The sequence below is a fragment of the Eptatretus burgeri genome, chromosome 5, assembly GCF_056783735.1.
Source record: "Eptatretus burgeri isolate ZD-2024b chromosome 5, Ebu_testis_v1, whole genome shotgun sequence".
Classification (NCBI taxonomy): Eukaryota; Metazoa; Chordata; class Myxini; order Myxiniformes; family Myxinidae; genus Eptatretus; species Eptatretus burgeri.
This window is the reverse complement of record NC_140965.1, coordinates 77560052-77587227: the sequence shown is the minus strand read 5'-3', so window position 1 is coordinate 77587227 and position 27176 is coordinate 77560052. Positions and strand designations below refer to the sequence as shown.

The following is a 27176-nucleotide window of genomic DNA, read 5'->3' as shown; positions in this document are numbered from 1 at the left end:
CAAGACTGCATGGGCTAAAGTGTTATATGAACTATCCAGTTTGAAAGGTAATAAGGTGAGTGAAAGGATGGTGCTAAAGGACCTCTATTCTTTCAGACCTTAAAAAGACTTGGGTACTTCAGCAGAGATGGGTTGGCAAGTTATGGCATCCCATCCATCCATTGGGACCATACTCTGTGCAGAGCGTTGATGCTGCCTAAGCAGTCTCCTAGGCTATTGGACACAATCCTGGACAGGTCACCACTACAACACAGGATACCAGCAAGCTGGTACTCATTTTTCCAACCTCGAAAGGATAACAGGCTGAATCAACCCCACCTGGTATTAATTCAACAGCCAAGGGGGATTTGAACTTGGGACCCTTGGATCCCAAGCCCACCACCCTAACCATTAAGCCAACACCAGGCATATAAGTCATCCCATAGAACTCAAAGTAGTCATCTTGTGACATTAAACTTATTAAATTATTCAAAGAACATCTTGTTGGCATTAAGTTTACGAATGATCGATGGACACATCAAAGCAGGTGTCCTGAAATAACAGTGGACCTGTACCAAATATTTCCATGCACATGATGTTAAAGAGTGACCACCTTTATGGGACAGGAAGCAGAGGAATACCTTGCGAAACAGATGAAGTTTCAATATCTTCCTCGTTCGTTTTGATTTTTCTATCATAAAAAGTCAATATCAAGCTTAAAATAACATCCTAAAGTGTCTCTCCTCCCAAATCAGTTGTGACACAACTCAACAACTCCAACCCATCTTAAACAAAATGAAAGACAATGCACTCTGCTTATGTTACCTTCAGTGCATTCCTTGATTGACCACATTTTTTATATCTTCACATAAAACACTGCAGCAATGACTCTGTGCTGTTGCTGCCATGGTGGAGATTCCAACTATGAAGAAATGCAAGAACCTGGAAAAGTCACATTTTCGAGTGAATTGAGGTGAGTCCGTTTGTTTGAGTGTGCACTTGACAGCAGCCATTATGTATACAGACATAATAACTTTTTATATTAGGTATATAGACATGTAAGGTATGTAGACATAAGAACCCATAATGTGTGAAGATAGCAGCCAACAAGAGAAACTTGCACATGTACACATATACGCGTGCACACACAAGAATGTGGATACTTTAAGACCTGGGAGGACTCCGTTCCACGTTCATAAAATCACATATGGAGATAACAACCAACGACACACACACACACACACACACACACACACACACACACACACACACACACACACACACACACCAAGAGGCGGATGGTGTTGAGATGTAAGCAGTTCGCCTTGCTGTCTCTCTTACCGACTGCCCTATTCGAGCCCATCAGTGACGATCCACCTCGGTCTTACCGGGGGATGCAGAAAAAGCAGGAGGTGCTCTGGGAGTGATGCTAGTGAAGAAGAAGAAAGGGAGAGGCCTGCTGGGGATGGGGACGTGGGCTTCATTATATGCAGATATAATGCCAACACTTTATAGAGACAGCATCACGTGGCTGAACGCACCGCCAACGGACTCCCTGGAGCCCTGCACACTGAGGGAGGACATTTGGAGAAAGGGAAAACTTGTGGGGCTGGAGGGAGAAGACTCAATAAGTCATGGAGAGGTGTATCACTGTGGGGCGCATGCAGCTTTGAGGCCTGTGGCTCGCAGCTCTGCGTGGCTGCTTAGGTTTCCAATGGACTGACTGAAGACCTGAATGATTATAATCAAAGATAATAATTTTTTTCAAAGATCACATAATTATCATGCCAAGATGCTCATGACAGACACTGTTGTGCTTTGTGAGCAGTGGAGGGAAGAACGGGGTTGGCCAGATTGATACGAGGCTGATCTGGCCATGATTGAGATGTTGGGCGATCTGCGAGCAGACCCACGGAGTCCACTGCACAGAGGGAGAAATTATTGCCAGGGTGGCGGAGAATAGTGGAGTGGGGAGCCGGGGATAGACAAATAGTGTGTTGAAATTGAATAGAAGAAAAAACCTCAAAACAGGGATGCAGACCCATTACAGGAAAAACCTGTTGTCGATACGGCCACACTGTGCAGCCAGAATGTGTGCTGATAAGAAAAATGACTGCAATTCCTCAAATGGGACAAAACTTCATCTCATAGTGAGGCAGAGATATGCACAGGGGCGAGAAGCTGTGAAGGTGCTACCTGCCCCACAACTACCAAAGGTAAAGCTCCAGATGAGAGGCTCAAATAAGGTAAGCTGAAGCTTGGAGGAAAAATAAATCATCCTTGCAAACTGCATTCCATGCATAGAGCTTTGGGGATGAAACAGAAGGGAAAAAAAGATTCTTGGACCAACTAAAGTCAACAAAATTGGCTGGCAGAACAGAGATTATTCATGGATGATAAAATGCGCTCTGAAAATTTGAAAGAGTGGTGTGAACGATTCACAAATATCTAACTATAGCTATAATAAAATAAATTTAAATGATGATCAGACAGCAAGTGGCAAAAGAGAGGACGATGGGAGCTGGGTGCTCGCTAGTGGACAAAGAGAGGGATGAAGAGGACTTGACTGCAGTGGCACGGGGAGAGGCTGTGCAACGAAGGCAAATCTTGGACCGAGGCATAGCACCATTGGTCCAGAGGCAGAGGCCAAGTATAACAGAATGAAAAAAATGCAGACCTACCCCTGTAGAGAGAGAACAGACCCAACCGGCTAACCCAAACCGAATGACACCTACACAGACAGAAGTGATAAGACCAAGAATAATAGATGACAATGAGCAGGAAGACAAGGGAGAACAACTGGGCAGAGAAAAGGTGGAAGATTAGGAAGATGATGAGCAGCGTAGACTAGAAGAAGTGTTGGCCAACACAATAGAGATGGGATTGATACCACTCAGGGAAAGACTATAACTCTATGGAATAGAAAACAACAAACAAACAAAAATACTCGGAAGGAGAACCAACAGAGAACTCAGGAGAATAGAACAAAAATTATCCCCCTTGAAGGAAATCAATACTGTGAGTTTTGCAGTGGCACTGCTCATTCAAGAAAAAGTAACAGGAAAACAATGCCGAAGAACAAACCAAACCCTACAGACAGATCCAGCACCAACATGGAAATGGAGACGAGAGACACAGAGAAAGGAAACGGGACAAATGCAGAAATTCGTAAAAGGAAACCAAAAGGACAAAGCTAATGAAGAGAATCCAAAAAATAAAAACAAATATAAAACTGAAGGCAAAGAAATGATAGGAATTTTTTTTTTAAACTCCAGCAAAGTCAACAAAAGGGGGAAAAACAAAACCACATGCTTGAAAATAACCCAAAAAGATTATACCGTGAACTCGGGAAACAAAAACAAAATATATCAAGTTCCCTGAGAAAGACGAACTTGAAAATTTCTGGAAAGGAATTAATGACAATCCAAAAAAACACAACAAGAAGGCGGATTGGATCCAAAACTTGGAAAAGAAAGGAGAGCACCGAAACAAAATGCCCCCAGTGATATTTGATAAAGGAAAAAAAAATTCAAAAACAACTTGTAACTAGACGGGCACTGGGTAGATCGCATACCTCTGCCACTTAATGCCTAATCCACGAGAACATATCGGTTCAAATACATTTTTGAAAGAAGGGCACTCGGTAGAGCACAAACCTCCACCACGTAATGCCTGATCCATGGGAACATATCGGGCACTTTACATTTTTGAAATATCGTGCTACATATCGTTTTTGGCCCTATCTCTCAATGGTCAAGAATCGCTTTAAAGATTAAATAATTCTCGTATCTCGATCTAGATCTTCACCAAAATCGTATGATTTAGTGCTTGCCATGCACCCAACAGGTCCGACAAGTTTCATCTGAATCTGTCTACAACTTGTTGAGATATCCTGCACATAAACAAACAAACAGACAGAAAGGGGTGAAAACATAACCTCTTCACCTTCGTTGGCAGAGGTAAAAATGCCAAACTTTAAAAGCCCAGGCTCACATGGAATTCCAAACTTCTGGTGAAAGCAACTCGATGCTCGTACACAATCACTATGCTCGAGCATTCAAAGAACTTGACCAAGAGGAAAAGATAATGGATGAATGGCTCACAGAAGGTAACACCTTCCTCGCCCCAAAATCTGAAGAAACCCAACTAACTCACAAATACCGACCAATAACCTGTCTACCAACAACATACAAACTTCTGACAGGAATCATCACATAAATTATGTACCACCACCAAACACAACAAGGAGGCAGAACAGAAGGGATATAAAAGTGGATGCTACAAAACAATAGACCATCTACTACTAATCAAGGCCATACCAAAAAACTGTAAAATGATGTTTTTTTTTTAAAACCACAGCATAGATAGACCCCAAAAAGCTTTTGATAGCGTTCCACATTCACGGATGATAAAATGCATGCAATTGTACAAGATAAACCCTAAAAACCAAGATAAACATCAAACTGATTGAGAAAACAATGGATCCCTGGAACACCACATTGATACTGCAACACTCTGAAGAAAAGATCAAAATACCAGGGGTGAAGATATGACACAGGATCTTCCAGGGTAATAGCCTTTCACCCCTCTTGTTTTGCACAAGTTTGGACCCACTGAGCAACATTATTAATGAGCAAAGCTATGCATAAACCCGAACATACAATTACAGAACGTCCAAAGAGTCATGAAAGGGAACACATCTACTGTACACTATGATTTAAAACTCTTCGCACCAAACGAAGAAAGAAATGGGAGAACGACTTGGATTGGTGAAGTAGCATTCCAGCGACATTCAAATGGAATTTGCCCGAGATAAGTGTGCCAGATGCACATTCATACAAGGTAGATAAACAAAAATGGATAACATAAAAATCGACCTCGAGACAATACAAGAACGAGAGAACGAAGCATCATACAAATACTGAACCTCTGAGTAGAAGAGTGCGACCCAATACGTCTAGTAGGGCACCCCCCTGAGTACTTATGCATACATACTTTTTTTTTTAGAATCCTTAAGGTGTTTAGTGAACATTTTTAGATGTTAACAAGAAAATTAGGTTGGTCTTGGGGTCTATTTAGCTGCCCTCTTGGATTTTGACATACCCAATTATCGAAAAACAGAAATTTTCAGAACATTTGAACCAAATGGACGAGAAACACAAATGAAGCATTTATTCTGCACAATTATGTATGGCACAGGAAATTTAACCAAATCATTATTTTTAACATTAGATGACATCTCTAATGAGAAAATAGAAAAATGTCCCATTTCAGCATAATATATATATATATATATATATATATATATATATATATATATATATATATATATATATATATATATATATATATATATATATATATATAAATTTGTTGTCATCAAGGTAATCTAACAGTTCCTCATAGTCATAGATACCAGCTTCCTCTTCATTCTCTTCCTGCTCCTCCTCAGGGGTATCCAAAAGGTCTACTAGGGAAAGGGGGGGGGGGAGAATTGGACCACGTGGCCACACAGGTTCCAGGAATCCATCCATTTTCATCCAGCCATGATCATCCTCTGGTTTGGGAAGTTCATACATGGGAACATGGGCATGCTTCCACTGACCAACCCTGTAGTTGACCATGTCAACATGAGGAATTAGGGAGTCTCTGCATGGAGGAAGATGAGAAAGTTCAACCTTTGACTTGAATGTTAGTGTTTCCTCTGCACCCACCATCTTCTGCAGCATCAGTGTGCACACTTCATCCACACTAGAGATGTGAGGATAGCCATACATCAGGCAGACAAACTCTTCCGCACAGTCATACAGCTTGTCTTTCACCCTCCAATGTACGCCAAGCTGCTTGAATGCTGCGTGGAACCTTGGATACTTCTGGAGTTTCTTCAGTGGACCAATCTTTCCTTTGCCTTTGAAGTCACTGGTACAATCTTCTCCAATAAAACAATAGAGACCCATAAGTGCTGTACAGTGGTCACGTCCAAGTTTGCGAGCAATAGAAGTGACATCCGCAATGCGTCTCTGTTTCCCAACACCTGTATGAAAAAATAAACAAAAATACATTTCAAAAAGGTAACAATGCTGTTGGTCAGTTTAAATATAGTGAATGACCACCGCTGCCTCAACAGACACAAGTCAGTTAGGCCCATCTCTATATTACTAAAACTCGCATCTTGCATGTATGTATGTATGTACAGTATGTAATATGTATGTATGTATGTATGTTCCCGAAATACAGCCAAAACGGTGCACGATAGCACAAAAATTTTCAGCCCACCTTACTCACCATTCTCCTGCGGTGTGCAGTATCAAGTTTTGGTAAAATCAGGCAACGAAAAAATGATTAGAAAATCAATTCCCGATTCAGTCAAGTCCTCTTTGGGATTATTTGATCAATGCATACAATCTCAGCGGTATAGTTCGCTGGAGATATCTTCTTCTTCTTCTTCTTGAAATGTTTTTTTTTTATCAAACGCTGTCACAACGGACCCAACGGGTTCACGGGCGGTCCAGTACAATGTTAAAATTAGAGTAACAAAGGTTTTGTTCAGTTTCCATGCAGTAAATGACCACTGATTCTTCAGCAGACTCAAGTCAGTAAGGCCTATACAGTACATTGATACAATACCAAAAAATCTAAACACCTGAAACAAACAGAAAGTATTATTTAGTGTTCTCGGAAGGTAAGGTTAGTACAACACAGCAACAATGGGAAACAGAATAAATTCCTATTATTGTCTTTGATTTAAAATTCAAGTTCCAGGATCTTATCACTTAATCAAGCTGCATCATTTTAGGGTACTTCTACTCCATACATGAAGTGAGTGAGACTCTTCTTACCCAGACCCAACATAGACTAAGAGTTCTAGGAAGACTGACAAACATGTCACAAGGTTTACAAAATTTTACAAGTAATAACCATTGCTGACACAGTTATCAGATGCCAGCAAGCAAGGCCTACACAATATGAAATAAGAGTTACAATGTTGTTGGTCAGTTTATATGTGGCGATTAACCACCATGGACCCAACATAAGACATACATATGATTCCTTAGGTATATTTTTTACCATTTAGAGAAGTATGACCCAAAAAGCATTATCAAATGTTAAAAATGACATTATAAATAAATTTGTCATGTCAAAAATTGTATGGAATAGATGTTTCAATTGTATTTCGAGCATGTTTGGTTCAAAACTTATGAAAATTTCTGTTTTTCGAAAATTGGGCGTGTCACAATCCAAGATGGCAACCAAATAGACCCCAAGACCAACCTAATTTATTTGTTAACATCTAAAATTGTTAACTAGACACCTTAAGGATTCTAAAAAAAGTATGTTTGCATAAGTAGTCAGGGAGGTGCGCGTGAGTGCCTATTTAGCTGCCCTACTAGTCACGAACAAATGCACAAAACAACTCTCAAGGCCTACCTACAGAGAACAAGGCTGATTTTGAAAACATACTTCTCCCCAAGAAACAAAATCAAAGCCATAAACCAACTTGCAGTACAAGTATTCCAATGCAACTGCAGAATAATAAACTGGAAACAAGCGGAAGTCAATAAACTGGATATCAAAATAAAACTCCTCACTATCCACAAAATGTTCCACAAAAAAAAAAAAAATGCACCCCGAGAATGTACCTGCTGAGACGAGGAGGAGGAAGTAGCCTGATGGAGCTCAAATAAGTGCACAGAATAACAACTGTAGGATTGACAGAGCACATGAAATGTTCAACAGACTAATGAATCCAATTTGTAAGCAAATGCGAAAAGAGCAAACCAGAAAAGGTATCCTTAACCCACCAAGAAAAGATTTCCAAGGACAGGTGTGAATAGAAAATGTAGCACATGAAACGGAAACAGCAGCTAATACAGCCGCAACTTCAATGGCACTCGGTAGACCGCATACCTCCGCCAGGCTGAACAGTTTATGTTTTGTATCCCACTGAAAGGCCGGATCTGCATCCGGACCTGAACCAAAATCTAATCGGCTTGTTCTTGTCACCTACCCAACTCATCCACCAAGTTTTGTCGTAATCCATATTCAACTTTTTGAAATATCATACTATACAGTACTGTATGTTGTTTTTGGCCCCGTCTCTCAATGGTGAAGAACTAGACAATTTAAAAAATATTGTATCTGGATCCGGATCGTCACCAACATCAAATCACTTCATTCTTGTCACAAACAGACAGACTAACTAACAGACACACAGGGGTAAACACATAACCTCTGTCCACCTTCAGTAGTGGAGGTAATGATTGCAAAAAGGACAAAAGAAGTATATAAAATGAAATATCAACAGTTATACACCGACAACTAGGAAAACGATAAACAGCAGAAAGTTATAAAAAGAGTTGGACAGACTGAGCATCAACAAAGAAGGTTCATTGGAGTGACTAAGAATATGGCAGCTCAACTGGGATGGAGAAAGAATCATAAGAAATGCCCAAGACCAAGGAGACTATACCAATGCCTTTAATAAAAATGGCAGGACTGAGTCAATTGGACTAGTGTAGATTTTGCAAGATAGAAACAGAGAGCATGAGTCACTTTCTATTGGGATGTAAAAAACACACGTCAGAACAGCTGTACGCACAAAGACGCAACAGAGTCTGAAGAGTAATGCATTGGGCACATCTGAAAAAAATTCAATATCCCAGTTTCAGAAAACTCATGGAAACATGAACCAAAAGTAATCATTGAAAACAAGGATGCAATGATCATCTATGACCTGATGATCCCATTGAGTATGAACGTAGAAAACAAAGCATTGCGACTGGATTTAGTACTTAGGTAAAATAATAACAATAATAATAATAATAATAATAATAAGGCATTATGAATTCACGTGTCAGTACCAAGCAAATTTGGCCTAAACGATGCAGAAATCAATTTATATGACCAAACAAATAAATACCAGGATCTCAAAAATAGTCAAAAGATCTTAGAAGCTGAAGAACGCCAAAATTATACCAGTGATAATTGGAGCAGCGGGAATGATAAAAAATAACTTTACAGAGATCTTAGAAACAATCCCTGAGGATATGACTACAAACGAACAACAGTTGTAAGTTGTCCGGGGCTCAGTGATGATCCTGAAAAGAGCCCTCAGAACAAAACTTTGAGAACAAGAAAACTACACAACTAAGTCCATAAATCGTGATCTCTTACTGAAACGGATGTAGATACTTTGAGACGTGGGAGAGCTCCATTCCACCTTCTGAAACACGTATATGGAGATACCAACCAACAACACGCACAACCCCATATCCCCCAATGTGGATCAGGCTAAAATATATTTGTTACAAATGTCTTATAGGTAGAAAAGGAATGGGGTTCACTCATTACATCAATTTAGTTAAGTTGTATTTTAACCTTCATTTTCACATTTGTTTTAACCTTCCTTTAATTCCCCTTCAAAAAATATTTTTCTCATAATTACTTTCATAAAATATTCATGTCTTGGCTTTTAAACTACATGATAATTGTATTGTCATTTCTATGTCAGTTTCATTAAAAATGGATACTCATTCACATTATAATGTAAATTTATGCTATAAATATAATATAAATGCAGTTATTATGTAAAGTTGCATTGACTTCATGATGCAATTTTTTAATTTTAGTATTGATTTTATAACGCATATTAAAATAGATTTTCATTCACTTTGATACCATAACTACGGTAGGTTTCCTCACATCGATGTTAACATTTCGATCACGGGTCTTCATTTGAGAGCGCATTTTATGAATCGCGATAATATTGTTGCGGATCCGGGGTTCGAGGCTTGCCACGAGGGAAGCACTCAGGTCCCTCCCGAACGCTTGGTCCTGAGGCCGCCGGGCACAGATAACTCCATGCGCCAGCGATTTGCCAGGCAACCATGAAAGCAAATTGGTACTGTCAATCCTGTAGGGTTACATTGCCTCGTGTGATACCTTACATGTGGATGGTCACACCGAGCGTGGTTTCATGCCCTCGATGCACACTTGCATTAATTTACCATATCAGGTGCAGCTGAGTGGAGCTGCCAAGTAGCACCGGCTAATAAGAGCCAATTAGTGGGGCAGAACTTCCCAGCTCACTATATTCAGACTACACTGGACCAATGGAGGAAAAAAGGTAGAATGAGCTGGGGACATTTATAATACAAGCAATTTATTTACAAAGGCAAGGAAAGGCCATGCGGCACAATAATAAAATATTATATTTTAAGGAATGTCTAAAGCAGGGGAAAGCAAGGATTGATGAGGTGCAGCAAAATAAATGCAATTATTCACAAAAGAAGACACTGTGTAGAGCTAACCTGATACAAACTTCTACAACCTTTTCTTGCGTTAACATTACAGGTGTTAGACACACATCCGAATAAATCAGAGAGCAAAGAAAGATGAGAGAAAGTATGAGGTGTGAACGACCTATTTGTACCTAGCACAGTCGATGGACCAATGCAACCCAGTCGCTTAGGAGGAGGAGGGGGGAAGAAAACTTGGAGTGTCTGTGGTGCATGAGTGAGGAGGTGCAAAATGAGGTGCAATGAAGTGCAAATGTAATGCAGAACAGGAAGAGTGAAGAGGTGCACATCTGCAGTTGCTCCTTTAGTTTTTGTGCATCCACAACAGACGAGACAGAAAATGGGAGAGAATGTGTGAGAAGACAGCTTAAAGTGGCCTATGAGAAAGTCTGTACATGACTATTGAGTCCATCATCGGTCTGGCGTCCAGCCCACTCAGCGCTCTTCCTTTCCCCTCAAGCCGCTCTCCAGGTCTGGAACCTCCTCGCTCAGTAATCGCCTTACACCCAGAAGAAGACCCTTCAACCTCTCATGGACGACCACGGCAGGGAGGCTGATTATGGCAGACTGTCTGTGATGAAGACTCCATCTGTAGACTTAGTGCGTGGCAGACTCTGTGTGCTGAATGATCCTGCTGCAGCGATTTTATGGTGGCTGTGTGAAGGAGGAGCCCAAAAGTGGATCAAAATGCTCTGTCGGCATTTCTCAGCGTTCCCATTGGTGTGCAGATGTCTCCCCGAGAAGTAGACCCACACCACAAGGCTCTGAAGCCGAAAATGACTGAATTCACCCCTGAATCCAGCCATGCAACGGGGTTCCAAGAATTACATGGGTCAGTTGCTAAAAGCAGACATCATTGGTGACACCATGCCATGCAGGTTACCATGCAGGTAACAATAAAAATCCGGCATGGAGTGGTTGTGGAAGAGTTTGCTACCAGAAGGTTCGCATGCAGATCTGGAGCAGTCCAAATCCAGGGCAGAGTGAGTCCAATCCTGAGGGAATTTGCATCCAGTCTGGGGATGAACACACGAGCGCTGCTCACTGTTCGCAAGGCACCAGAAAGAGCGCTTCCCGACGCTACCAAGCGGAACGAGACAGCGCTTCCCAATGTTACCCAGTGGAATGCAAGAGCAGGGAACATGGTGCTCGTCAAATGTGCCAAGTGGAACGGGCACTCCTAAGAGAAAAAGGTTCAAATGCAGTTGCTGCTCAAACTGCCAAGCGGAATGGGCACTAACCAAGCCGGTAGAACGTATTTCTCACACATCTTTCGCACACGCACCATAAAACCTTGCATCTTTCAGTGCATACAACACAGGGCTCCTCTGTTGTGGAACATCAGTGAACAACACGAGATCCCCAGCAGTTATTTTTAGAGCTAAGCAAGACTGAGCTTTGGCTAACAAATTGGCTGAGCACATGGCTGTGCCCCTGATGCAATGCCCTGATGACCAGTACACTGGTACTCATTTCACTGACCTCGAAAGGATGACAGGCTGTCAACCCCACCTGGTATTAATTCAACGAATGACAGGGGCTCAAACTCAGGACCCTAAGATCCCAAGCCAGCCACCCTAACCGCGAAGCCAACACCAGGCTTCAAAAGTAAGACACGATACCCGCTCCTCTTACTCACCACATTGACACCTCGTTGAGCCCCACGGGGGCTAAGCCCGTTCACGGATAGATGAGGAAGGGGACGCCACCACGCCCCAACTTTTTTCTTTCTGTCTCATCGTCTAATTTCCCCAGAGGAATGTGACACCCGTCTGTGTTAATGCCTGTTCTAAAAAGGGGTTCTTTAAGTGATATGTGTAAGACTGTTTCGTGTGTGACACTGCATTCTGTTAAATACAGTTCTTGAATCTTTGTAAACATAATTTATGCCTGTTTAACACAAGATATGTTGTTTCTAAACCTGCTCGATTGTTTCGTTCCTTCATTGGTCAGACACAGCATGTAATAAATAGAAGGGAGGTTTTGCCCCACCGATTCACTGCGCTAATCTAGCTCGCAGCCCACCAATGGTTTTGCTCAGCCATATGTAATTAATAGACAAATGTGGGAAGCCAAGAGCATGGTCCCTATCGGAGGTAACTAGGTCAACGGTAAGGTAACACGAGTCTTGTAACGGGGACCCTGCCAGACTTAACCTCCTTGGGCAGCACCCTTGGTTGTTTAGCAACCCATCGGGTTGCTGCGTGATCCATGGCTCGTCAGCTTCAGGCTCAAAGGTCGGGAAGCAAGTTTGAGAGATGAAACTCGTGATCCATGGCGATGTACCTGTAACAAAATTTTCAATACACAAGGGATTCCATATACGTTATCAAAATGATATTCAGAAATGAAGGCACCATTAACTTGTATAGCTGGCTAGTATGTCAGGCCCCAGGTTAGACGCTTCGACCACCGAGTGGTAATCATCTGGGACTATGTGGACAGGTTACATCATAATTCAGCCACAGAATGTACTTATATTGTCAAAAGAATTGAAGCTAATTTAAATTTTCAGGATTATTAATGGGAAAAATTACATGTTGTTGGATTATGAACCAGCTGAGCAAGACAAAATTCGAACGAGCTGATGTAGTATAAAATTTGACGGCATGTCGTGTTTATTTACGAAATGAATGCTGACAATGATAATTGATTTATTTTCATATACATGCGATGCGCATACAATGAGAAGTGCTTTGATAAAGCGTGCTTAAAATTGGCATTGAATAAGAAATAGATTCGTTGTGATGGGCGTAGAGAGCCGGAAGACAACATTTTGGTGATGAAATGATTGCCATGGTTTAAAATATCCGTATCCATTCTTTAGATGCTCACAAAAAACTTAAGGCTGATTTATTAAGGGTGTGGATTGCAGTTGGGTAAAAGCTGTTGTGCAAGCTATTAGAGCGATTGAAGGTGAACGATGAGCTTAACCCCCCCCCCCCCAAAAAAAAATGTGGTTTATACACCAATAATATAGTAGAGGGATTGAACAAAAGAACGACATATGTGAGACCAATAAACATCATTTGAATGCTCATATCTGAACAATAGAGATGATTTATTGAAGGAAGGTTTAAGATGAGATTTTCACCCATCTTAAAGGTCAAAGGAAAAAGCTTGTCTGGAGAAATATATGGATGAATACCCCAGAAAGGAAGAGGAGCAGGGAAAAGATTGGTGATGTGAAGAGACTGCTTTAATATAAAGAGAAGGTCAAGCATTGTGTTCATAAATTGATGTTTATGACCCCCTGGTCCGTCTGAATACGGTGCTGGTGGTTGAGCGCAAGGTTTTGGCAGATGACATAATAGGGATGCTCATAACAAGGTGTGAACGTTTCCATGGGTACAATTCATCCTGAGCAGGTCACCACTCCATCGTAAGGTGTGAAAATGTCTGCTGAGCATCAAGCCATAAAAATCATGCCAATACCAGTGACGACAGTTTAACAAGGCTTTACCTAGTACTCCACCACCAAGCTGATCTCTGAATAAGGCAGAAAGAGAAAATTAAGGAACAAGTGTTCGACCAAAGAACAGTCAGTAAACTATCAAAACACAATGAAGTTGTTGGTGCCGGGACCAGAAATCCCTCGGGCTTGCCCCTCGAACCAGAGTTACCAAGCAGTGTGACCACTCCTTGGCTTTTTTCACAAGATCTTGGCTTAGCTATTTGTTGTTCACCTTGGAGTCTTGGTTTTCTATAGGTTTTCTTGGCGTATAGGTTTTCTATTATCATCGCTTTTCCGAAACCTTGTGAATTCTTGGCTTTTTTTCATTGGCTCACCTTGGCATTTATGAAAATGAGGAGTGGTCACACAGGGCTCCTTTGTTGTGGAACATCAGTGAACAACATGAGATCCCCGGCAGTTATTTTTAGAGCTAAGCAAGACACTTCTTCATATGCAGTACAAGGCTGTGCGTAGCATCATCCATCTAAGTTTAAAGTTTATATCTAAGTGATATCTAAGTTTAAAGAGTGGAGTATCAGAGTGATCAGACAAGCTTTCGAGGCTTAGGCTTGCAATGATGAGACGCAAACTATGACAACACGAATAAATTATTTGTGTGCAGCGAGGGTTGGCTTGTGGACACACAAGCCAACACACACACACACACACACACACACACACACACACACACACACACACACACACACACACACACACACACACACACACACACACACACACACAAGATATGCATTTGACATCATAATATTAAATGCTTAACAACCTCGAAATTTGAGTTCACTTCAGATAAGAATTGTGGCAATCAATGTGAAATTCTTCAACCTTGCCAAAACCAAATTGTCGTCACACATCAAAGCAGCAGCTTTTGTACGCAGACGGTCTGCCGCGATACATGATGGAGTCTTGTGCGTTCATCAATTAATTGATGAGATCTCCTCCCACTTTAATTGGACCGTTTGTCTATGAAGAGTGAATCATTGACTGCAACATGAACTTCCATAAGTTGCCAGAGGAAACATTGACAGTGCATCAGAAAGGATATCAATACCAAACTGTGAAACCTATGGAGTTCTCTTCGTCAAATAATAGTGAACTGGATGCTGAAAGAAAATGTATTGCACTCATCGTAGCAGAGCAATAGATCCAGGTATTCGCTTGACAACATTCTTTGCAACAAAATCTAATAACTGTCAAACACGGTATGAAGAGACCGGTGTAGACAAGTCAACTGCAGGACTAAGGCCTTCCTCACTCAGCTAATTTGGAGGGAATGATTGGCATACTCACCACACTTAGTAAATTCTTGCCAACCCACACTTGGCGAGAATACCTGCTTAATGATTCCGATGATATATTATGTGTGTAATGAAGAACTTTACACTCTCGGATTGAGGTCAGGAGAAAATGGAAATTTAGAAATGGGTCATTTACAGATTTTACCTCCCTTCCCTTTCGCCATTCCTTTGTGCATTCAATTCCAATGGGTATTTGCAAGATGTAGATGTTCCCAAAAATATATGAGGGTCGAGGTTCCCAGGAGAGGGTCGAGAAGGTGGGAGTGATTCAGGAGAAAGTGAAAGAAAGGTGGGAAGAGAAGGAAGCAAGGTGAGGGAATATAATGAGAAGTTAGGAGGAAGAGTCAAAACAGTCAGGTTTGCTTGCGTAATATATCGAAGGCTGAGAGTTATGAAATACATAAATAATATATATCAGAGGTTCATTCATTCGTCAACAGTTGTTGATTTGGGTGAGTCCAAAGTGACCAGATGATGAGGCCGACTATTGCTTTGAATTGTCTGGAATGCACCGGATATAGGAGTTCGGTTTTCGATATGTGATCAAGAAAGAACGTTTTGCTGTTTTGAAACTTCGCTGCTTTCCGCCGTGCCTCTCACTTTTTAATCTGTTTCTGTTAATTGTCGGCAGCACAAGTATGGATGAGACTACACCGGGTGCAGTGATCTTTCATGATATCTTCCCAAGATAGTGCCATTGCAGGAATGCTTAGAAGACGACTTGAGAGTGTCTTCAAAGCATTTTTTTTCTGACTTCCTTGAAAGTGCTTTCCACACTTTAGCTCTTCATGGAAGATCTTATTTGGTAGTTATTCATTATACATCCTGATGACATGACCTGTCAATTTCAACTGTGCTATCATCAGGATGATGTATATGGTTAGCATGTCCACGAGTTTCAGACCATATGTCCTTATCCTCAACAGTTACGTCAGGCAGCCCATAAGCAAGTGGTTCAGCTTCTTAGGTCATCGTGTATACAGATCGTACTTTGTACCATCCCCCCTTCCCCCCCCCCCAAGGTTAATGCAGGGTGCCCGTCATCCCCCTGCAACTCCCTTCTGCTGAGACCCCCAAAATCCAGAATCACTGTTCGCCTCCACTCATTTGGTCCTCTTTCTTCTCACCTGTGGCACCAACTTCCACATTCTTTTCAATCATCCTTCTCACAAGGTCCTCAAAAGACAGGTGTTAACCACCATCTCAGATCCTTCATCCAAAACCACGATCATTTCTACCGATGTTAACACACCAAACCCCACCCCTTCTATTCATTCCTCACCACATCCCTTATTTGTCCAAGTCTCCCTCCATTTTGTCCTTCAGTCCTGCTATTGTCATTCCACCTCCCTCCCCATCTTTCTCATGTTTCTTTTGTTATGTTGTGACCCAATTTGTTCTATGTTCCATGAGCCTTGACTGAAGACAAAAAAAGTATTTGTACACACATATATATATATATATATATATATATATATATATATATATATATATATATATATATATATATATATATATATATATATATATATATATATTAAGACCCACCCACATCTCTCACCTGTGAATGGAGGGAATAGCCAATCAACTCTCACCGAATCAACTAAACCCAGGTGGCTAGGATTATATAAATAACTGACACCTTCCACACTCCTCGAGCCGAAGAAGCTACATGAAGCAACTCAAGAATGCCAACACAAAGTAAGTGCTTTGCTGTTTTGAACCCTTCCCAGAGTTCTTCCACAACTATAAAGACATTCACACATTGTGCACACATGAGAATCCTAATGCTCCACACCCCCTCAGCCACCGGACTTGTTTCATCGCTTATTGGTGAATCAACAACAGCGCAGACAGCAATGCATACCAATGAGGCTCCCAAGCATGTATCATGTGCAAACGTCAAAAGCAGTCAATATATAAATAAAGACCCACCCACATCTTTCACCTGTGAATAGAGGGAATAGCCAATCAACTCTCACCAAATCAACTAAACCCAGGTGGCGAGGATTATATAAATATTTGACACCTCCCACACTCCTCCAACCCAAGAAGCTGCATAAAGCAACCCAAGTAAGCCTACACAAGGTAAGCGTTATCGCTGATGATTTGCCAATAAGCGATGAAATCGGTTTGGTAGCTGAGGAGGTGTGGAGCATGAGGATTCTCATGTGTGTACTATGTGTGAAGTCTATATTATTGTGGAGGAACACTGGGAAGAGCCGAAACAGCAAAACGCTTACCTTGTGCATGCCTTCTTGGGCTGCTTTATGCAGTTTCTTCAGCTAGAGGAGTGTTGGAAGTGTCAATTAAATATATGCATATATTTATAGAAAATATATAAATAGAACATATTGTTGTGATTCTCTCTGCCCGCCAGCATGCGAACGACCGCATCTAACCAAATCGCGGCCGTACGCCCACCGGACGGACAATCCTGTCGCGGATTTCCGGATCAACGCCGAAAACCAGCCACGGGTGTGTTTTTAAGCACACCACAACCTTGTCCGTACTCTACCCACGCTACAGGGTCAATCGCCGAATTGTCGATATACCTAATTAATCGCGCGGGTAGATTACCGAGAGATTGTACCTCAACGGGGCCGCTGGGACACGAACCGCTTAAGGCAGCTCGCTCCGTTTGGGATAACCGAGCGAGGTGTTATCGCGACCCCCGTTGGACCCGATCGCTTTACCGGCTATTTAAAAACCAACTATATTCCGAGTACAAGATGGCAGTTCAATTAGGGAAAAGACGCAATGAACGGGGTACATTTAAGCAAGCACATTTATTGACTAACATAAGCACGTAAAAACAATGATGCAGTCATGCAAGTATGCAAAACACGCATGCAGTCATGTATCAATCAAGCAAGAGTAATGCAAAAGAAAGAGCTAATACCGTCTATCTATCATGTACAGTCACTTATACAGTTCTACTTGCGGACATGGCGCCACAACTTTCATACAAAGAAAAGCAAGGAGAAACCCCAGGAGAGACGAGGGGTAGACTGGACCTCTTTGGGTCTTTATTGCACAGAGCCGTGTAGACCGCAGAGGCTCTGCGAGGCCACGCTGGGTACCTTCACCTCACTGGGGCAACCCGCAACGTCCCGTCCCTACGGCCGCTGTCGTGACCGCGGTCCGGCCCAGGCCTCGTCTGACGGCCCAGTGATTCGGGCCCAGCCGGCAACGCCTCAGAGGAACGAACGGGCCTTATGCTCTTTCTGAGTTGATGCTCTCTTTAAGAACCCGTCCGTCCCTCAGCGATGCTCGGACTGTCCCGAAGCCCAATCACCTCCGACCGTTCGGTGCTGGCTGGCAAGCTCCCTCCAGCTCTTTCCACGTCCCGTACACGCACGCGCAACTCTGCGCGGCACAGCAGGCTGGGCTGCACCTACAGCTCCCGTCTCCTCCGCTCTCCTCAGCTTCCTCACCGACTGCAAGCTCCGGACTTCTGCGCAGCTCCTCGACCCCTCCAGACTGACTGAACTGGCGCTCTGCGCGCCGTTTTATAGGGTTCGTGAGGCGAGATCTTATCTCCGCACTCTCACCTCTGACCCCCACTGGCTCCGACCCTCTCGCTCTCCTGATCCGAATTCCGAGGCGAAGCTTGCACAGAGCGGACGTGCGCGGAGACAGTGACCCTGGCGAGGGACGTGCGTGAAATCACCGACTTGCGCAGCGAGGAAACCCCTACGTCTGTTTGCAGCGATCTCACCATTGCCGGCGCAAAGATGGCGGCGCCCGCGGAGTTGAAGGTGAAGGGATGTTGTTCCGTTGTTGGGTATTGGGGGAGATGCGGTTTGGGAGATGGTGGCTGTGGTTGGTGTTGTGGAGAAGGTGGTTGTGTGAGGGCAGTTGTAGAGGAGGTGGTTGTGTGAAGGTGGTTGTGAGAGTGCTGTTGGTGGTGGAGGTGGTGGTTGTGAGCGGTTGGTCCAAAATAACGATAGTAAAAGAAAAATGGCTAACTCAAAGATCACAGCCCTGATCACACAAATAATACCCATTAGACAACGGTGGGGAAATCTATCTGAACACAGACTTATCGGCATAACTGAACTAAGGACCTAGATGGTGCTCTGTGAATTTCCACAGCCGTAACACTATATATACTGAAACGCAAAAGAAACTTACCACCTTTTAAACCTTCAAATATCAACAATAACACTGCGTGTAGTAAATGTGTGAACTTATTTGTGGACAATAGTGTCCTCACTGTCAGACAAAACGGTCACGGATGGTCACTTGAACCTTCAATGGTCACTTCATAGCACAGCTGTTGAACAGCCGTTTTGACTGTCAGTGATTAGCCAAGGGGTACGGGATGATTTTAATGAGCTGCACGTGATGTCTTGATATTGGCTTTAAAAAGGCCAGAGCAAAATGGGCATTTCAATCAACATGCCACGATTGTCAAGGGATCAACGGCAGTGTGCCTTGGGCATACTGTAAGGCGGATTGAGCTACCGTGAGGTGGCACGTCGCCTTTGCTGTTCACATCAGACAATATCGGCCCTGGTGGACATAGACACCCTCCACAACTCTGCAGATGACAGACCTCGATCAGGGAGGCCAAGAGTCACCACTGCAAGGCAGGCCAGGCAGATGGTCCGAAGTCAGATGGCTTCAGACATTGAGGACTGAGTGGGACAGAATCCAGCAGCAATCCATCCAAAGAATGGTAGACATTATGCGCCGACGATGCACTGCCTGTATCCAAAACAATGGTGGCCACACACGCTATTGAAAGGAGACTGACATTGCACCCTGTGCTGTTCTGTACTGCAGAACAAACTTATGAGATGTGTATCTTGGTCAAAAACTTGACATGTCATCAATAAAATGCCAATGTTTCAATAAGCAATTGTTGGTTTGTTTTATTTTGAACTGTTACAATTTTATTATATTTCAAACAAGTGGTAAGTTTCTTTTGCGTTTCAGTATATATCTATATGTATACAATATAGTGAAGGAGGAAGTGAAGGTGCATGCTTGTATATGCAAGTCTCAATAAGGTAGACACTGATTGGTACGGTTGAACCAATCAGTGTCTACCTTATAGAGACTTGCGGATAGAAGCACGCGCCTTCACTTCCTCCTATCTTACCCTGAAGAGTGCAGCAAAAAGCTTCGGTCACTATTATGTTTGTGTTTGTTTGCATCTACATATATATATATATATATATATATATATATATATATATATATATATATATATATATATATATATATATATATATATATATATATACAGGGGGCTGCAAAAGTAGGTATACAGTAAGGATTATACCAGTATTACCAGTATTATAATAGTGGTGCAAGGATTCATTTAATACTAGAATTCATTAAAATCATTATCATTAGTGTATACCTATAAATCATTCATTACTGTATACCTACTTTTGCAGCCCCCTGTATATATATACAGCTTTAAAAAGTAACATCATTTTTCAGTTCAGATATCCGATATTATATATATATATATATATATATATATATATATATATATATATATATATATATTAGATGTTTATAAATCGAAATATATATTTATTAGATATTTATAAAATTATATATATATTATATATATACATAAAAAATATAATGTATATATATATATTTATATATATATATATATATATATATATATATATAAATATATATATATATATATATATATATATATATATATATATATATATATATATATATATATATATATATATATATATTGTTGCGGATTCGCGCCCGCCGGCGTGCGAACGGCCACGTAACTCGAATCGCGGCACGTCGCCCACCGGACGGACAATCCAGTCGTGACCCTCTCGGACTAACGCCGAGAACTAGTCACGGGTGGACCTTTCGGTCTCACCACGATCGTGCCAATCGGCCCCCGCGTGGGATAGGGTTGCTCGCCAAATTCGACCTACCTAAGTACCCACACGGAGGGTAGACCGGGCGATCGCACCTCGCCGCAGGTCGACTTCGGACACGGGCCACTTTAAGCGACCCGTTCCGTACTATCGGGATAACCGAGCGGTGTTATCGTCGGCCTCGACGGTTCGATTAATTATCGGGCGTTTTAGCCCACGACCAACCCTTTACGTGAAGTAAGATGGAGATTCAATGAAAGAAAAGACGAAGCGAAACGGGAAAACAGTTCAACATAATTCACATTTATTTCACGATGAACGGAAAGCACACATATACAATTCCACCAAAAGCACATGTAAAAGAAGAAACACAATAATACACAAAAAGCAAATATAAAAGAGAAACACAATGCAGAGCTATCCGACTACAGACCACACGGCAACACTTATACAATTTTGCTTCACAGACGGCGCCGACAACACATACCCAAAGCAAAAGAAAAGGACCACCCTCAAGGATGAGGCGGGCCTGGGGCCGAGACTGCGTCGGGCCTACCCGTCTGATGATGAGACGCAAAGTGGCGGTGGCGCCTCAACTCCGCGGGCCTCGCGGACAGTGTCTGGTAGGGGGTGGGAAAGGGGCCCCCTTGTCGCACTATCTCAGCGCGGGGGGGAAACAGGAGGGGGTTGTTGATGCTCGGGGGGGAGGAGGATATCACCCTGTCTCGGGTCCCGTGACGAGCGTCTCCACCAGGACCTCGGTCGCACCGCCGGCCTCTCCCTCCACAGCTCCCCGAATCCGACGCGAGCACCCCCTCGACCGCCTTCGCCGCCGCCGCCTCTCCACAGCTCTGTCCAATCGCCCTCTCTGTCTCCTCTCTTGACTCGTCCCAACTCTTCACTGGCTCCGCGAACTCCCAACTCTTCACTCTTAACTCTGAGTACTACCACTTCTTCCCAGCTCCACCGACAACTCTGAACTCAACTCCACTGACTCCGCGAACTCCCAACTGCCTCGGCTGACGAACGCGGCCCCCTTATATCGCCCGTGGCCTTGCTCCTTCACCTTTGACCCTTTACCTCCGACCTTTCACCTCTAACTGGCTCCCCATTGGACCGAGGAAAAGTGGGCGTGAATGCTTTTTGATCCATGAATTTGCATACAGCGACCACACTCCAACGCCCTGGAGGCGGGGCCAAATCGCCCCACGCTCACCGATAGGACGGAACAGAAGTGGGCGTGAGTCGTTTTGGATCCGTTTTCTTCGGAAAGTCTGTGATGTTTCTGAACACACTTCTCGGTGCGCGCCCTACACGAGTCCAGTATCGGTGCCCACAAGTGGCGCAAGAATGGTGGTGATGCGATGGTGGCGAGTTGTGACGGTAAAGGTCGTGGCTGTTGTGGTGAAGCGGCGTTGTGGTTGGTGGTTGTTGTGTGATGACTGTTGAGACGTGGTTGGTGGTGGTAGTAATGGCGGATGGTCCAAAATAAAGATAGTAAAAGAAAAACGGCTATCCTGAAGGATCGCAGCCCGAGTGAATGACATTTATTCCCTCTAAACAACGGGTTTGGGCCTAACTACACATATACTTACAGAGATATCTCACCTAAGGGACCTGAATGGTGGTTTGCGAATTTCGTCAACCACAACACTACCCCCTCCCCTTTTTACAGACTCGTCCCGAGTCGTCAAATTTTCGTGTGCCATCATGTGTAGTTCTCCCCAAGTACATTTTACCTACGGATCCCTGAGTGCGACATTCATGGTATTCGTGTCCCCAAAATAAATAACCTGAGGGCTGAGTAACTACCTAAACAAACTCACTCACACGGACGACTTAAATAAAATTGCCGGCGCTAAGACAGACATGCCGGGGGCGCACTCATATTTACAGTACATCTTAACCTTAACTTACAAATTTTACACTAAACCATGGCCCAGGATCAATGAACTCTGCAAAAAAGAAAGCAGTTCACAGGGAGCCAGGCTGCTTGCATGCAGTCTCTGGCTCAAACAATGCAGGTGACAGGGAACGTGGCCGGCTGCTCACACGCAGTCCAAGGCCTTCCCTTTTGAACTGAACGCAGTGAACCACAACGGTGCATGGGCTGCACAAACGGTCTCCGTGCCAGCTCAAGTGGCACACGCAATGAACACAACGAATGCATGGATGAATGGATGGACGCAACCACGGTGCACGGGCCGCCACTGCAGGCCCGTGTTGTAGCTGCCAACAGGGCAGTTCTCGCAGCTTGCAAACTGTTGCCTTGCGGATCCTGGCGCACATGGAAATGAACAGGGGGGGGGGGCAAGCAAAAATTGAACGGGGCTGGTGAACAGGGGCAGTGGGCATGGCATGGCAAAGGCAGCAGGCAAACACAGCCCGCAGAAGAAGGCCGCTGCAGGCAAACACAGCCGGCAGATGAACTGGCCGGCACAGGCCTTGAAGAAAAACAGCCAGCCGGCAGATGAAGTGGGCCGGCACAGGCCTTGCAGCAACACAGCCAGCAGATGAAGTGGCTGGCACAGGCCTTGAAGCAAAACACGGCCAGCCGATGGCACAGGCCTTGCAGAAAACAGCTGCCGATGAAGCTGGCCAGCCTTCGCCGTTCAGTGGAGGTTGGTGGAGGGAGTGCGGTGGTGCTGGCCACTCGGAAGGCGGGCTCGGACCTACCTACCTGTCTCCCTCCCACCTATCGCCTTTGCCTGTCACTGTACATACCCACTCCCTTAATTTGTCAAACCCCAATTTAGCCCCAACTTATTTTTTTATTTTTACTTTTTTTTACTTCCCCACTATAAATCGTCCCCTAACCCCCTTTATCGTCTTTGTTCGGCTAACCTATCCTGTCACCTAGCCGACTCCCAACCCCTACGTTCCCTTCCCGGAGGGGAATAAGGGAGAGCTAGCGTCCTGTGCTGAGGCCCAATCTAAGCCTCAGGATGGCCTCCCCAGAGTTCAGCGATCTATAACCAAAGTGGGTCCAGCGGCCCACAACGACAGCGAGGGGATGGATGGTGCGGAGGGGTACATCTCCTAATCTACCCTAACCATTTAACTGTTAAACTACCCCGGGGCTTTCAACAAGCGCCTCGCGCTTAAACTATTGGTTCTAACAACCCAGATTCCCGTCGCCTGTGTTGGTGTCCTCACAATTTCGGGCCTCGCCCCCCCCAATTTTCTCTCCGTGCTCTCACACGGTCTCATGGCTGGGACACGTGGCTCCCTTTGGCAGGCACGACCCTCTGCCGAATCTCCCGCTATGGCACCCCCGGGCACTACACTGCCTCCGAGCCTACCAGCTCCCTAACACCGGGGAGTGCCCCCCATGGCACCTCCCCTGAAACGCACACGTGGCAGGCTGGCTTCCCAGGCCCCTTTCCGAGGGTCACCCGTGCCCACAACACTGCCCACGCGGCTAATGGCGCCCCGGGCCCCCGCACCAAGCAGGCGCACCCGTGCCCACTACGCTATCCCGGCCCCCCATGGGCCCTTGGCCTACCACGGCCGACTAGCCTGGTGCCCGGGGTACCCACTCAGCGATACTCACTTTTCGCAGCCACGCTCCCAGCCCGTCAACAGGGCTCCTGCACCCCTCCAAACGGGTTTCGAGCCTACTTCCCCACCAACAACAAAACGACCTCCATTTTTCAATTTAACTAAGCCCCTAACTCACTCTACACTGACCCCGGGGTCCCTTGGGCGGGACTCACTCCTCCCCCCAATCACTCATCGCACCATGCATTCCCCATTCGCACCACTCACACAGACCCGCTGGCCTCACTCACTCAACAAGTACTCACCTCACAACTCACCAACTCTTCAACACACACACCGCTGAACTCTGCCATCCTTCTAACTACATCCCCTAACTAACTCGTGCTCCCACGTCATCCCTTAAACTACAGCACGTTCCTTTTAACACTACGTAGCTAAACTACGTCCCCGCTACACATCCACAAGTCTGTCTCTGTCTCCTAAATCAAAAAATCATTTTATTTCCCAACCTAAATCTGGCTACAATCCCTCTAACTAATCCATTCCACGGACTCCATGAGGACTTACCCCTGCCCCATGAAGTCGGTCTAACTAAGCTAACCCTTCCCCCTAACTAGTTTCCATCCTGTGCCCTGGTAAGGGGGTCTTCCACCCCTTGCCCAGGAATCCTGTGCACCCGAAAGTGAGGCTTGCTTTTTTTTTTCTTTATTTTTATTTTTATTTTTTTTACTTCCCCATGCGCAGCACCAGCGCGGCAACTCGCAGCTCGCGCACTTTGCACCTGCCCGTGACGTCATGCAGCTGCACGTGTTCCTCGTCCCTCCTTGGACGGTACCATCCGGCAGGGATACCCCTCCTGCCGGATTCCAACCCCACGTGCAGCCATGGCGTCACCGTGCGCAAAAAAAAAAACACAAGCCCCACGTCTCGAGGGGTTCCCCACGCGAACACATGTGCTTTGCCCGTTGGAGCTTAACACACACGATCGCGTGGAGAACCCGTCCGGTCCAAATCCGTAATCCTGCCTAAACTTTGTCCGTCCGCGGGATCGGCAAATCCACCGTGTGCGTTTCCGGACCGGGACTTCACTCTCGCAAGCGAGCACGTGGGGGCCTCGTGCGTTGCACAGCACGGACCTCGTGCTCACTGCTGGGTGAACCCGGCACGGTCCCCGAAACAACTACAGCCGCTACCCGGCTTTCTTTCTTCTGTCGCTGTCGTCGTCGCCATTCAACACACGCACTCCTGCGTGTAACGACGCTCACACACCTCACCATTAAACTCACACCGGGAGACGCGGCTGCATGTTCACACATGCCGACCGACATCTCCCTTACATACCGCTCTCTCACACACACGGTCTCCCTTGCACTCGGCCGTTCACTCACTCGTGCCATTTCCCTCACACAAACCACACCACTCACACACGCGGGGGCACTCACCCGCGGTTCGCTCCTCCACGTGGAGTCGCCATTTTAAGCTCCCTGGTCACTGCCTTCATGCCCGCCTGCAGGCTTCGGCCCATGTTCTGCGTCTCACCCCGCAGCTTTTTAGTTTCTTCCTTCATGTTTGTTTCCATTCCGTTCATTTGCTTGTTCATTTGCTTGTTCATGCCTTTCATTTCGTTTTTCATTTCATTTGTGTTTGTATCCATCTTTTGTGCATTCGCATCCATCTTCGCTGTCATTTCCGCATTCATTTTTGCCAGCATGGTGAATAGCTGGGCCATGTCGGGTGCGCTTGGGTGAGCCGTTTCGGCAAGGATCGGGGGGTTTTGGTGAAGAGGGGGAGGGGAGGTGTCATACACCGCGGCCGCTGCCGCACCTATTTCGGGCCCTGGGTTCAGTTGGGCGAGTTCGTTTTCCTGTACAACCAACATTTCCTGCACGGGGATTTCATCCTGGACCATGGATTCTACACATTCTACATCCATTTCTAATACCCCCGGCTCCCGCTCGCCTTGAGACGCCATCTTGCTTCTCTTAAAGGGTTAATTTAACTCGCTCGTAATTTGGAGGGAATCGGGGGTCGCTCCTCTCACCCCTGGACCGATTCCCGTGAATTTAGCTGGAGACAGGAGAGCCCGTTTTCCCGTTCTCCAATACCAGTGCTGCGAGGAGGGCGATGAGTTTATATCGCACGACCTGACACCAGTGTTCCGGATTCGCGCCCGCCGGCGTGCGAACGGCCACGTAACTCGAATCGCGGCACGTCGCCCACCGGACGGACAATCCAGTCGTGACCCTCTCGGACTAACGCCGAGAACTAGTCACGGGTGGACCTTTCGGTCTCACCACGATCGTGCCAATCGGCCCCCGCGTGGGATAGGGTTGCTCGCCAAATTCGACCTACCTCAGTACCCACACGGAGGGGAGACCGGGCGATCGCACCTCGCCGCAGGTCGACTTCGGACACGGGCCACTTTAAGCGACCTGTTCCGTACTATCGGGATAACCGAGCGGTGTTATCGTCGGCCTCGACGGTTCGATTAATTATCGGGTGTTTTAGCCCACGACCAACCCTTTACGTGAAGTAAGATGGAGATTCAATGAAAGAAAAGACGAAGCGAAACGGGAAAACAGTTCAACATAATTCACATTTATTTCACGATGAACGGAAAGCACACATATACAATTCCACCAAAAGCACATGTAAAAGAAGAAACACAATAATACACAAAAAGCAAATATAAAAGAGAAACACAATGCAGAGCTATCCGACTACCGAGCACACGGCAACACTTATACAATTT

The 27176-nt window shown here is 44.8% G+C and overlaps 2 protein-coding genes across 5 annotated transcripts in view; one reads left to right on the top strand and one right to left on the bottom strand.

Moving 5' to 3' along the window:
- The window catches only part of ECD (ecdysoneless cell cycle regulator), a 464207-nt gene that overhangs the window by 316577 nt on the left and 120454 nt on the right, over window positions 1-27176 (bottom strand). The window lies entirely within an intron of this gene.
- The window catches only part of LOC147026746 (synaptotagmin-15-like), an 84966-nt gene that overhangs the window by 5558 nt on the left and 52232 nt on the right, over window positions 1-27176 (top strand). For all 4 annotated transcript variants that reach the window (XM_085882512.1, XM_085882514.1, XM_085882513.1 and 1 more), the window contains exon 2: window positions 862-952. In XM_085882512.1, coding sequence (XP_085738638.1) covers window positions 864-952 — 89 coding nt within the window. In that variant the 5' untranslated portion in view covers window positions 862-863. The remainder of the gene's footprint in view (window positions 1-861; window positions 953-27176) is intronic.